This window comes from Phycodurus eques, chromosome 3, assembly GCF_024500275.1.
Source record: "Phycodurus eques isolate BA_2022a chromosome 3, UOR_Pequ_1.1, whole genome shotgun sequence".
Classification (NCBI taxonomy): Eukaryota; Metazoa; Chordata; class Actinopteri; order Syngnathiformes; family Syngnathidae; genus Phycodurus; species Phycodurus eques.
The window spans coordinates 10,048,028-10,062,123 of record NC_084527.1 but is presented as its reverse complement, the minus strand read 5'-3'; the positions used below and the strand labels follow the sequence as shown (position 1 = coordinate 10,062,123).

The 14,096-nt window shown below is 40.0% G+C and overlaps 1 protein-coding gene across 2 annotated transcripts; it reads left to right on the top strand.

Moving 5' to 3' along the window:
- Positions 1-421: 421 nt before the first annotated feature.
- On the top strand, positions 422-13,441 carry rnf122 (ring finger protein 122). Of its 2 annotated transcripts, XM_061671955.1 has the most exons (7): positions 422-491; positions 618-962; positions 5,740-5,896; positions 10,481-10,526; positions 10,620-10,661; positions 10,764-10,846; positions 12,747-13,441. In XM_061671955.1, the coding sequence occupies exons 2-7, from the start codon at positions 938-940 to the stop codon at positions 12,859-12,861; spliced, it is 468 nt and encodes a 155-aa protein (XP_061527939.1). In that variant the 5' UTR covers positions 422-491; positions 618-937; the 3' UTR covers positions 12,862-13,441. The 2 variants fall into 2 exon arrangements, with proteins under 2 accessions (XP_061527939.1, XP_061527940.1); XM_061671956.1 differs by lacking the exon at positions 422-491 and having other exon boundaries at positions 590-962; positions 10,767-10,846.
- Positions 13,442-14,096: the final 655 nt, after the last annotated feature.

The following is a 14,096-nucleotide window of genomic DNA, read 5'->3' as shown; positions in this document are numbered from 1 at the left end:
TTTTTCCACATTTTTTAAAATTGGGGATCTTTAGTTCAAAAACCTGACGTGGTTGTGAAAAACTGAGATCAGTTTTGGATTCCGCACCCAATAATTAGTTAAAAACAGCTGTCAGAACTAACTCAACAAAATAATGTCCCCAGTGTAATTAAAAACGATTTTATTTTTTTAAAAAGGGGAATTAAATCCATAATTATTAAATATGAAATATATTATATATATATATATATTAAATATATAAAAATTAAATATATTAAATATATGTACTTATTTTATTACTCAAGTTATTTATTTTATGTGTATATATATATTATTTTTTTTAAAGTTATTTCTTTTAAAATGGGGTCCATCTGGGCCTGTGGACCTCATAGGGAGGCGGTACGGCTTTGGAAGAGTTGAGTGTCCTCTCTTGACGAATGAAGAAGAGGTCAGAGGACGACCACGGATGTCGGGAAACACAACTCAAAAGAGTGCAGACTACACGCACGCACGTCAGTCCCCACGCACGTCACTGTCGTCCTCGTGGGAGGGAGGAGGGCGGGCGAGAGCTGTATGTAAAAAAAAAAAAAAAAAAAAAAATCGAGCCAGTGTACTGTTCCACTTTGTCTCTCCCACAGATGCAGCTGTTCTCTCCGCGTGTGCGAAGCCTCTGCGTGATAAATAACAGCAACCGGGACCACAAACTCGCCCCCCCCCCCTCTCCCTCCTTGCGGGATGGTTACGCGTGGATGAAGCAGTGGACAGTGGACGATGCAACTTGAATCGTGCGCGCTTGTCTTCGTCTGCTATGCTCGTGGCTTTGTTCGGTGACCTCATCTTGACTGCCGGCCACTTTGTTTATGTCCGCCATCCGCTTGTTTGAGACAGCAGTCCAAATCTTCAAAAAAAAAAAAAAAAAAAACAACCCAGAGACTCCCTCCCACCCCCCGATGCATTGATGCACTCCTCTCAGTGGTGCAACGGTAAGCATAACTCATCTACTTAAAAAGGGAAAATTATAATAAAACATGCAGATTATGTGTGTATGGCAAGCAATAACAAGATTGGCAGCGTGCTTGCAGTTAAATGGTGATGATTCATAACAAAAGCATACAAAGCAGTTTGCTTCATTGGAGGCTGTGCAGGCTTGCTGCTGTTTGAACAAGAACAATTCTTCCCTTTGTGCTGCCCAACTGAATTGGAGGCGAACCAGTGCAGAGTGGCAAAAGAATGGCATTCTGCAGTGTGGTTTTTTTTTTTTTCTTATCGATCTATGATCAGTGGTGGTTTTAGATAATGCAAAAAAACAAACAAACAAATAAATGAAAAAAGAAATTGTGGGGGCACTTTTATACCAGGGCAACTGCACTACTGTTATGAATCACTCCCCCAAAAACAGCACCGTGGTGATTGTGAGACACATTTGTTCCTGCATGCAACAGTAGCCTTTGCTTTGCTTTCATTATAACACATTGTATTCTAATGTAACAAGAAGTTAGATTAATCTAAAACTCCACGGCAGCATGGTGGAATAGTGGTTGGCGTGTCTGCCTCATATTTCTGAGGTTGTGGGCTCAAACCTGCCCATACTTGTGTGGGTTTTCTACATTCCAAAAACATACATGTTAGGTTCGCTGAAGACTAAATTGTCCATAGGTGTGAATGGTTGTTTGTGTACAAGTATATGAGCCCTGCAATTGGCTGGCAACAAATTTCAGGGCGTACCCTTCCTCTTGCTCCAAAGTCAGCTGTGATAGGCTTCAGCTCACCCTTTGACCCTAATGAGGACAAACTGGACAGATTCATTCATGCTCATTTAACTCACAAACATAATCAGTACTCTGCATTACATATAAAATATATTGAAGAGGGAATGACAAAAGCTAGCACTGTGATGATGCTGAGATAAGAGTATAAGGGAATATCTTTTATGGGGATTATTAGACATGTTTATAGATACATGTCTCAACACCTGGAGCATCTGGTGCTTTACTGCCACCCATGTTTCTGATGCCCGCTCTCGATGATAGTACCATGTTTGTGACGACACAATGTCACGTCGCCATGATTTGGGCTCAACCTAATTTCTTGAAGCAGCGCAGCAGAAGCAGGCTTCAATGATCCTCCTCCTCCTCCTCCTCATGTGAACTGTTGAATATTTGATGCTGTCTTTGGTGCACACAGCAGCAGTTTCATGTGTAAATAGGACACAAACTTACCAGCAGCTATTAGAGGAGATACGGAATCACACAGGGGCTTTCCCGACGTAATATGTCGAGCAGGCAAAAGTGGATTTTGGAACGTTTCTTTTCGGTGCATTTGCTGCTGTTATCGCTATAGCAACGCCCTCGGTTGTGTTCATATATAGGTCAGCGGTTCTGCAGGGCTCCAACTAGCACAACAAAAAAAGCTTAAGTAGAATTTACAGGCATTTGATGACTTTTCATTGTAACGCCATACATTTGAAAACAGATATCTATCTGTACATTCTACTCCTTGCTTTGTCACATGTAGGCTCCTTATGTTTTCCAACCTTTGACGATGACAACATAAAATGAAGAAGAAAAAAATAAACTTAAATTGAGAGGTGAAATAAACCACGGTTGAGTTTGTCATTGATTGAGACCTTGGGGTCTTATAAGACAGAAAAAAACAGCAGAAACATGAAGGTAGGATCGCAACATTTCCATGCATTTTCAAATTTGGAAGCTTTCAATGGGAATTTCTGTGTATATATGGGAATAAACGTGAATAAACCATGCTTTTACATAATTGAAATTGGTGACTGAAGATTTCCCCAATTTGAGAGTTTTTGTACTTAGAAGTCATCGATTGGTCAATTTTTTGTTTTGTGTTACGTGCTAAAATTTTTGCTATATGAGCCAGCTTCGGATACACCATCGCTTGAGTGGAGTGCAGTCAAAAAATTGAGCATTTAAAGTATTGTAATGACCTCGTTCGTGGGCAAGGAACGCTATCTAGTTTACTGAGCTGTCAAATCAAATCAGGTTTATCTATGTAGCACTTTTCATATATTAAAATGCAACACAAAGTACTTTACAGAGATAAAAACAGACAATTAAAATAGTAAAACAAATATACACCCCCCCCTCCCTTCCCCACATATAAATGCAAATGCACCCATGCGATCATACACACAAGCAGCTACTGATTAATAATATAGAGACATGGCAAGGCACTGAGGATACACGTGATGTCTACCTATGACGAAAAATATTGATATTTATATTTATGCTTGAATACAGTATCTTACCATTAAATTACCCTTCATTTCCAGTTAATTCCCATACATTCTCATAATTTCAATGGAATGTTTCCAATTTAAAATGTTTCCCAAATTCCCCAGCTTAACTTCCCATGGAAATTTACCGAAAAATTTCCACCCCTTTTGCAACCTTACATGGAAGAACGTGAACTAGGGAGCATTAACAACGATGGCAACTGATTCGGTGAAGCAAGATATTTTCTATTCAAGGCCTTATTTAGGATAATTTGTTGATGTTGTTGGTTCCAAGAATGAGTAATGAAAAATCCATTGTGTTTTGTGCTAGCCTAAAAACAAAGCAGTTGTTAGCATTCAAAAATTCTCCATTTAATCTGGGAAAAAAAAAAAAACACGACAAAGGTGTAAGTTTTTTTCAGGTGCTCATGAGCTAAAACAGGAATTTTTGTTAATCGGTTAACGACATTAGCAGAGTTATGTAAACATGTTTTGATAGCATAAAAATCCTGAGCCAATAGCTCTTGGTTAAAAAACAAAAATCTAACTTGATTTTTTTTTCTTCTTCTCAGTATAACCACTTATGTACATTTGGGGAAACTATTTTATGTGCATTTTTCTTTTTTGCCAGGTTATCAAAATGGGTATTGTATATAACTGACAGTAAAAAACATTTATACTTTTAACTTCTGTACTGTGGTACATTTCAGAGCCTGTACATTGAACAAGCGTGTAATCCATACTTCTACTTTTAGCAGCCTTTTTTTTTTAAAAATACAAGTATATATGTATTTCTGCTTAAGTACAGAATGTGAGTACTTTTGCAACCTCTGCAAAATAGAACACACATAGCTCCCTATTCACACAAAGGTAGAGGGAGAAGATGCATGCACTCATGCGTGTAGACAATGGTAGATTAGCCTTGAACGTGAAGTACACTTGACCCAGATTTGCCGAGTGTGTGCGCAGTAGTCTCGCAGGTGTCGTCAGCTCATACGCCCTCTTGTGTATTAGCGTTAACTTACAGTATTTATTTGCATGTGCAGATGCGTGTAATGAAGTCGTTTCTCCGGGCGGAACTTGACCGGCGGGTCGCTGATGAGTGCTGATTAATAGCCCGTTATGAGAGAGTGGAGTGCAGAGGCGTCCGCTATCGATCGATTCGGGGCTTCAAATTCGGCCAGGGAGGTGGGAGTCAAATGTCATATGGAATGTTTTGTGTGTGTGTGTGTGTGTGTGTGAGAGAGGGGGAGGAGGGGAAACGAGACGAAGATCGATTTGAAAAGTGAGCCCAGAGAAAACAATAACTCGAGTGGAGGAATGAGATTGGTAAAAGGTCACTCTCCAGCTGTTCATTCATCCGTTCATCCTACCTTGTTCCATCGTTGTTCATTCCAGTCTTTGCAATTTATCTTGGTATCCATTCAACCATCCAGATCTGCATCAATCCAGTCTGTAGCCAACATTTATTGCTGTCTTCCTCTTATCTCTGTGTTTCAAAACATGTTCCCAGGATAAACTTTCCTTCTCGGGCCAACCTTGTTCTCCATACATTTCTGTGATAACTGCAGATGCTACAGTTATGCACTTCACCATTACCTCTGATTCCATTCAATCTTTTTTAACTCAACGTTTCCTTCTGAGCTTACCTTTTTAATAATTTTCTATTCCAACAAACCATTTGTGCATTCATCCATGCACGCATGTATTGATCGGGCCAATCATTCGCCGATACATGCATGTCCTCATCCATCGATGCATTTCAATTATAAGGACAAAACCCCGCTGTCGCATATTGAGTTTTTGAGTCTTTCCTAACAGCAGGTGTGATTCTGCCCTTTATGCCTCTATCAGGAAATAAGTGATTATTGTTGACATGTTCCACAGGCCTGGATGTAACAAACATATCACTCTTGTTACACAAGGCCAGCTGTGAATGCCTCGCTTTGTCGCTCAGACGTAAACAGCGTGCTGCACTCTTCCTGTAACATTGACGATACCACAAAGAGCGCGCAGGAGTCGAGCATCAAAACAAAGTGTGATGAGACAAGGAAGGGCACTTGTAATTGAATCACCAGCTGTTTGCGGTGGAGCTCAAGACTTGAAAACAATAGGTCCTTGTTCAGTCTGTGGGAGTGTGGTGAGGGGTGTAGCGTAACTTGAAAGTTACTTTATTTAATTAGTTGTGAGAATAACGTGTTCTCTCCTTGAAGATTTATTGCAGAGTAGATAAAAATTTATATGCCATGTTTAAATGGCACTTTAAATCACCGAAAATCTAACTCCATGAATGTTCCGCCAGAGGTGTCCACTTAGGACTAACAAAATTACTCCTGCTCTTTTTCCCTTTGTGTTCCATTCACAACAACATGGTGTCAACTTTCCTGTTTCCATCCTTTTGACATGTTTACATTTTGATGTGTTTCATTTTAATTGATGATGCTAATTATGACAAATGATGATCCCTGGAGGGAAATTCAGTTTACACTCTGTTAAGTGTCCTCTCTGTCCTCATGTAGGCTGCTTCTGTGGTCTGGCTCTGAATTATTCCAACAAGTCGTGCGCCATGCCGCCCATCACATTCCACGACCTGCCGCTCAACATCTACATGGTCATCTTCGGCACGGGCATCTTTGTCTTCATCCTCAGCCTCATCTTTTGCTGTTACTTCATCAGGTGAGGACACTGGGTTGAACATTTTGCAGCATTGTTAGCTCAGTGTGGGATGGAAGACTGGGGGGGGGGGGAGGAAGAGGGTCACAGGAAGGGACCGGAAGTGAGGCAACAGGAACCCTCCCGCAGAAATGTCACTCTGTGCAGCGTTGACGGAATTGAGGAAAATACAGAAAATAAACAAAGCGTTGGGAGTACACACACACAGACACGAAATTACTGTCATGTAAGGCCAAAAAACAAGAAACATAAACATACTGTAGATAGCTAGGAAGATAGCTAGGTAGCTAGCTAGTTATCTAGCTAGCTACCTAGCTAGATAACTAGGTTTCGCGTAAAGACATTTTCCGCTTAGAAAAAAACTAAATTTGAGTCGCGATTTGTCGACTTCGAGTAGTAAAGTCGAATCATCAACTAGTCAAATTATATTTTCAAATTATATTTTCAACCTCAATTTTCATATTAACTCGGTGGAAGAATAGAGATTGATTGATCGATAGACGGTCAAATAAAGGCTCGTCATTGCAGTTAAGTAAATGAACACTATTTTCTTGGACACTATTATTTAATACCGCCGTTTATGGATGGATGTAGGACAAAAAGGGAATACTGTACCCGTGCTTCAACATCAGCCACACTTGTTACAAGTAAAGCTATTTAAAAATCACAGAGACCCCTCAATTGTTTGTCAGTTAGCCCCCCAAGCCCCTGAAAAACCTTGTCTGATCATTTCAACATGAGTCATCAGCGGTGAGTCACTTCCTGTGAGCACATTAACATGCTGATGGCGGAGCAGGCAAGGAGGGCGACCGAAAGCTTCATTTATAGAGCCACCGATTCATCTGATGAATGCGAAGTGATGAATGCCACGCTTTGTCGGGTAAGGGGGCAGCTTTCCCGTTATCCCTCCGACAGGCTCCTTCCCAACCCAACTTGTCCTGCATGGTTTGTGGTGGGAGAGCTGGGCGCAAAAAAAGAAGTCTTTATGTTTTCTTGCATGTTAGAATGTCTATTTACATAAAAGCACAGGATCATCTCAGTCCGAGCGCATAGAAGTGTCGAGGGTGGGCTCTTGTATGCCAAGAATATCACTTTACATAGAAGGGGACATATTTTAAGGGCAACTAGGTGCAAAAGAAATGAGTCACAGAGATAAGGTAATTCCCTATTTGAACCTTTTTGCAAAGTTTGCTTTGCACAAAAATAGCTTTAACACAAAGCAAGAAATGAATGAATTTATTGAAGTAGTTTAATTCAAAAAGTAAGAGTGAGAATTATTTTTATGAAAAGACAGTGGGAGCAAAACTGAGTTCGGTTGTACTTTATTGAAGTATTTAACAATGTACTCACGTTATTTTTTTGATCAATCCTCATTCACAAATCCATCCAAGTCCTCATCTTGTGTATCCGAAATGAACAGCTGGGCAAGTTCTCCATCAAACACGCAGCTTCCCTCTCATCATTGTCAGAGTCAGTCTCGTTGCCGTGCGGCTCCTCAGAAATGATGCCGGCTTTTACGAAAGCTCGAACAACAGTGCAAGCAGACACAATACATTCACAAATTGTGGCGTAACTCACCCGGTGTTGCCTCCTAGTCTTAGTAAAGCTGTGTTCGCCATCTGTCATCCATGGCTCCCACGCCGGTCACAACTTCACTTTGAACGGCCTATTTACACGGATGTCCAGCGGTTGGAGTTCCTTCGTCAAGCCTCCCGGAATGATGGAAAGCTCCGAGTTACCACCCAGTCGAATGGTGACTGTAGAGACGCTTCTCCCGGCTGTTCTTTGCTCATTAATCCATTGCTCGAGATGGTCTTCCAACTCGGGCCACCTCACTTTGTTTCCGCGTTTTGTTTTTCCTTTTTTTCCGCGGAAACTCAGCTTGGTGTTCTTGACTTGGCGAAGCTCGTTTTCCTGCTTCCTCGTGTTGGTCTTCCAACTCGGGCCACCTCGCCTTGTTTCCGCGTTTTGTCTTTCTTTTTTTCCACGGAAACTCAGCTTCGTCTTCTTGTGTTGGCAAAGGTCGTTTTCCTGCTTCCGCCACTTGCAAACCATGGATTCGCGGATCTTGAATTCTCTCGCAGCTGCAGCTGCTCGATTCCCATGTTCCTCCGCGAAACTAATAGCTTGCAGTTGAAACTGTGCTTCGTGAGCGTGTCTCTTCGTAGGTGCCATTTTCAGGGGTCCTTAGCCAAACCGACGCACATACCGGAACTATATACCTACTGGTGGCGTGTCTTTTGCCTCCTCTGTCACGCGCACCCTTTACGTGCGCGTGACAGAGGAGTCCTCAGTCACGTCCGCCTTCCTCTATATAAGCAGCGTGTCGGCAGGAAATGCTCCCAGTCAGTCGAGCTGAGCGCTCATTAAAGTCACACAACAACATTTACAGATTTTGGAACTCGGTGCACACATAAGGTGCGCTGCATTATGAGGCACCCCGTCCATTTTGGAGAAAATGTAAGACTTTTAATGCGCCTTATGGTTGTGTAAATACGGTAATGCATAGATGCTGATACACGAACTTTGCTAGCCAACATCATGCTAACTAGCCTAGGTAAAATCGTTTTTTATTCACTTTCGTCACTCTGTAGGCTTGCAATAAAGGGATCTCTCTCTCTCTCTCTCTCTCTCTCTCTCTCTGGGTGTTTCCATACGAACGTTATACTTGTTGAGAATGAAATGAATATTGATGGTGGCATTTGCATCGAGTATCCTATTACAGTACAAAGTTTCCCAGACAAATATTAATATCCAAGAAATGCCTTTGGTTTGTATTTCATACCTTACTCGAACACGTGTTTTATACAGAACTGGTGAATAAGGACATTTTCAATTTCAATTCTTGCACACAATAGCTGAAGAAATGTGCCTTCATGCCCCCTTTCATGCTTTCACCCACTTCTCATGGTTCTCTCGGTATGGGAACCCCGCACACACGTGAAAGCTGCATCCTCACATTGTTCCGAATGGAGGTTCGCTCACAGCAATCAGTGCGAACAATAAGCCCAATGACGAAAACAACCAGTAATTGTTATTTCCCTTCGAAATGGGATTTTTGTCTTTGGTTTTGTGTGTATGTATTAGGAAGCACGAGGTCTGACTATCCCAGACACTCGTGTCATTCTGTCTATGTTTAGTGATATAAAAATAACTGACACAGCCTGCACAATGATAAGCATCGCTTCATTTTTGCTTTTATGGGCAGCGCGTGCATTCAATGGGAGGGAAAACTTACACTAATTGTTGTGTCATTATAATAGCTTGAATAATGGATGCGTGTACACTTAGTTAATGATTGATACGGTATAGTGAATACAACGGACACTCGGACAATGACCATTGTAACAGATTTTTTCATTCATTTTAATGGAAAATTTTATTATTAGGACTTCTCTTGGAATCTGCTTGCATTGGTAGTGTAGTGCGGTGGGCCTATTTGCTGTTGTCGTTCGTACAGATTGCGCGAGTTCAATTCCCGACCGATGCTCCATACAAAAACAACAGCCAGTCCCAAGCTCGGATGAAAAAATGTGTGAGTTACTTCAGGGAAGGCATTCGACATGAAAACTGTGCCAAACAAAGCATGTGAGTGTCTCCTTGTGGTGACCTCTGATTGGTCAAGCTGAAAGTGGCAACAACACCCTTTTGGAATCTGTCTATTGTTGTTCTGATGAATGACCTTTTTTAAGGCCTCAACCCTCCCAAAAAGCGCCTCTATCCTGTTGCACATGTACATGTATGTTTTGTCAGAAAGAGGGGGAAAAAAAACATATTAGTTTTACCAATCAATGTTAAATTGGTTGAGCATGTCTATCATAACATTCTCAGGGTCAGTAATCGAAATGGAACTGGGCCATTATGGTTTGAAACAGCGTTTTTTGGGACAATTGCAGCACTTGTACTTAAGGACGTATGAACTCCTAACATAGAATTTGCTCAAATGAGCTGCAATCATAAGCAGGTATCCTAGACAGATGGGCAATGCTAAATTTAGTTTTTTTTGCTTATGCCATCTAATGTGGGTTAAAGTTTGATAATCATTTCAAGGATTCCCTGGGGGAAAAAAAAGGTTTAAAAAAAAAAAAAAATCTTCCCCTGACACTAATTTTACTGAGTGACACAAAACTGGATGTCTGTCATAACAGGACACTTTAAAAAGTCTCAATGATCCGTGCCCAAAACTGCTCAGGAATTTGTCCATTTTGGTTTGAAGCAGCCATTTTGGATGAGTTCCAGAGCTTGTGCTTTGAACTACTTCGACTCGGGAATTCACAGAAATGAGTCCCAGTTGGAAGCAGGTATCCTAGACAGATGGGCGATGCTAAATTGCCAAGCTTTTTAGCTTTCTCTATGCGCCATGGCGTCAAAGATTGATGATCATTTTGACAAATTCACAATGGAATATGGGATGGCGAAGGCTCGTTCATCGCTGGTTGCAGACTTAATTCTTTATTATTTTCGTAGCTTTATCAATTATCCACTAAGAGAAAGTGTTTTTTTACACTGCTGAACTGCATTTCTTACACATTTAAATACAAATGACTCAAGAATATTCAATACAATGTGTTGTTGTTTCTCCCATAGCAAACTTCGACACCAGGCCCAGAGTGAGCGGTTCGGATACAGAGAGGTAGACTCAACACAGCCTCTTATAGTATTTACATTTACTGTCATTTAGACGTGTATAATGTGTGTGTTTGTCTGTGTTTGTGTGACCCTACAGGTGGTTTTAAAAGGAGATTCAAAGAGACTGAACGTGCACGGGGTAAGAATGCAATGTAACGTAAATGGTTCGCCCTTGAGTGGCAAAACAAAAGGGCGTGAATGTAGAAAAGGGTGCTGACTGTGCTGTCTGTCATTTACACAGCAGACTTGCGCCGTGTGTCTGGAGGACTTCAAAATGAAAGACGAGCTGGGAGTGTTGCCATGCCAACACGCTTTCCATCGAAAGTGAGTACACGAAGACAGGTTGTCGTTTTTTTCCTTTTCTTTCTTATATCACATTTTTTTTCGTCATTCGCCAGAAATGACACATCAAACTAATATTTATTCACCTCCGTTTTTATGCAAAAAAATATAAAAAAAAAAAAAAGCTAATCAAAGAGCCTCAGTTGTGCTCCTTTAGGATTTTGGCAACATCCGCTTCTAATGGCTAATAATAGTGCTGCCGTCGACTCCCATTGTGTCTGTTGTTCGGGGAGGTTTCCACGGCTCAAAGTAATGATGACATCACTTTTAGCTTTTCGGAAAGATTTCTGAAACATTAGACACGCGTGAACAATCTAAGGAAACCCAATAAAGGATCTGTGTATACAATTCTGCAATATGTTTTCGTACTGCATGTATCACACCAGGATACTTTTTGGTGTGTATTTACAACAGTAACTGAGATTTCAGTACTGTAACGAAAAAAAATCTTGTCCTTAATTAAATAAAATACAAATAAACATTTTCAGTATGTTTTCAATTCAATTCAATAATTAAAATCTGAAAAATCTACAATCTATTGAAATTATTAAGGCAACATGGCACCGCACAGAGCTGAGGTTTCTCCCACATTCATAAAAAATGTCTCGCGATTAGTTGGCGAGTATATTTAGAAAATGATTAAATTTGTTTTGATTTAATTTATTTATTTCCGTTAACAAAAGCATTACCAACTTCCCACATAACGTAGTGGCGGGGAACAATGTGGGTGTCCAACAACGACGCATTTCTGATGTAGTTTGCAGTGGACTGCAGCTTACTAAAAAGAGAGCCGTTTCTAATACTTTGGTTACTTTGTGGACCTACACAAGAGTCAATATAGTTGAAAAATTATACACCACTGTAATGCAAACTATCACTGCATGTTGTTAAATGACTAAACCTCAGACAGTGTCAAAACAATGGAGCATTTTATTTGTCATATGATTATGCAGGAATACCTAAATTGATTGAACTGAATTAAATAAAATGTCTTTGGGTTAACGAAACCGTCATTTTCTCTTCAACCATGCATAGCCATGACCTTTGCTTTGTACTGTATTATCATTGTAAAGGCAGAATATTAGATCTAGATCTAGTATTGGATCTCATTGGATTGTGGAGGTGTACCTAATGAAGTGTCCAGTGAGTTTTGACAATGATACAAAATGACACATTCGAATCACGGCCAGCATTATAAATTCCAACATTTGTTCCATGAAATAGTATTACTTTCCTAACAGTCTATTCTCTTTATTTCAAAGCATTTCTCATTTATCATTGCAAATTGTCTTCATTTTTAGTAATGTCGGCCTATTGCAAGCATTTTTTTGTTTCCTATCCCTGTTTCAAAATAAACTGAAATAATAGTTGAACAAACTATTTGTGTATATGTAATAATATATAATAACATTTATATGTAGGTTCACAGTCATAACGACCCTCTGAGGTAAACCATAAAAAATTAGTTTGACACCCCTGGTGTATTTGATGCTAAATGTTTTGCCCAATCAGATTTTCGCCTCTATGTGTTGCCATGTGCATCTATCCTGCCCAGGACCTTCAGAATCAATAGTGCGGGCCCATGTGACTTCATTTATATTAGCAATTGGGACTTTCTTTAACCGATCAGATTTCAAATTTCGAGCTGGCCCCCGATGACGTCAGCATTTCTCTATCCTCTGATCGGTCAGGCAGAGAAAAACTTGTTACAGTAAAATTTGAATAGCAAAACACATGTCGTGATCTGCATGCATTAATACATGTATTCATCAGCATCTCTGGTGAATATGATGTATTTCTTTGACTGTAAATTTTTTTATGTGCCCAATGCACAGCCCACCACTGGTGTGTTTGCTGACATTATGTGTGTTTGTGTGTGCAGGTGTCTTGTCAAGTGGCTAGAGGTACGCTGTGTCTGCCCCATGTGCAACAAGCCTATCGCCAGCCCCCCCGAGCAGCAACACAGCATCGGTACCCTGCTGGACGAACTGGTGTAACCCGACAAACCCGCTTCCCGTCTCGGCCGCGCCGGTGCCGGTGACCGTGCGGCCGCCTGGACGAGGGGATCGGCGGTCGGCTGCTGCGGCAACAGCACGACAGCGCCTCGGGCTGGCTGAGCACCCAGAGAAAGACTCTTGGCGAGGGATGCTGTTGCCTGGCAACCGCCCCCGATACGGCCAACACGGAGGCGCCTTCTGATGTGGAGATTATGTACGGCCACCCACACGTCCCTCCACCGCCCTTCTTTCTACATCCTCCACTCATACATCCTCACATCTTCCCCCCAGTCAGGTCAACAGCTTTTTTGATTGTTTTGTTCACCTAATCGATTCTACAAGACTGTGAAGAAGAAGACTGCCTTTGAAGAGAACAAAGCACTGTAGCAAGGACATACTGTATTTGATCAATTACGGACAGAGACGGTGTTACGTTTTAACGATCTAACTTGAACGACAGTGTTACAAGTTTTGCACACTAACTAATCCAGGATTGTTTGAATTTAATGCACCCTTTATAGGGCAAGGAATCACATTTGGTCAAGTCAAATACAGTAGGTTAATAAATAAAATGTCGCCATTGGGTGGAATCCTTGCAAATCCCAAACCATTATATTTCATTATATTATTATTATTATGATTATTATTATTAGTCATTATACATTGAATTGTTAAAGTTGTCAAGTAAGGCTGGAAAAAAAATATATATGTTTGAATATGTAAATTTGCAAATGCCAAACCATGAATATGCAGGAGACTCTGTCGTATTTTTTATTTTATTTTTTATTATTAAATTGACTAAATTTGGACATAGGTATCCATGTGACAGTGACAAAATATACTATTAATAAAGTAATAAATAATGTTTCAATTAAGAAATACTGAGAGGCAGCCAATCCACAAATTTGTTCATTAATTATTATTGATAATAAGGTAATTATCATTGAAAACATTTAATGAAACTTTAAATTAAATGAAACTACAATTTTATATTCCAAACTTATATTCGATTACAGTATCTTAACAATTTCAAAAAATAGTTATTTTCATTCTTAAAATGAATAAAAATTTTAAAAACAGATTTTATTATCTTAATAATTTAAATATTTTAAATAATTAATACAATAAAATACAACTTAAAACGATGCAATATATTTACTATAGTATAGGAATTAGTATACAATTAAAGAAATATAATTACATCATAAAAAATATGATGGACATAATATATTAAG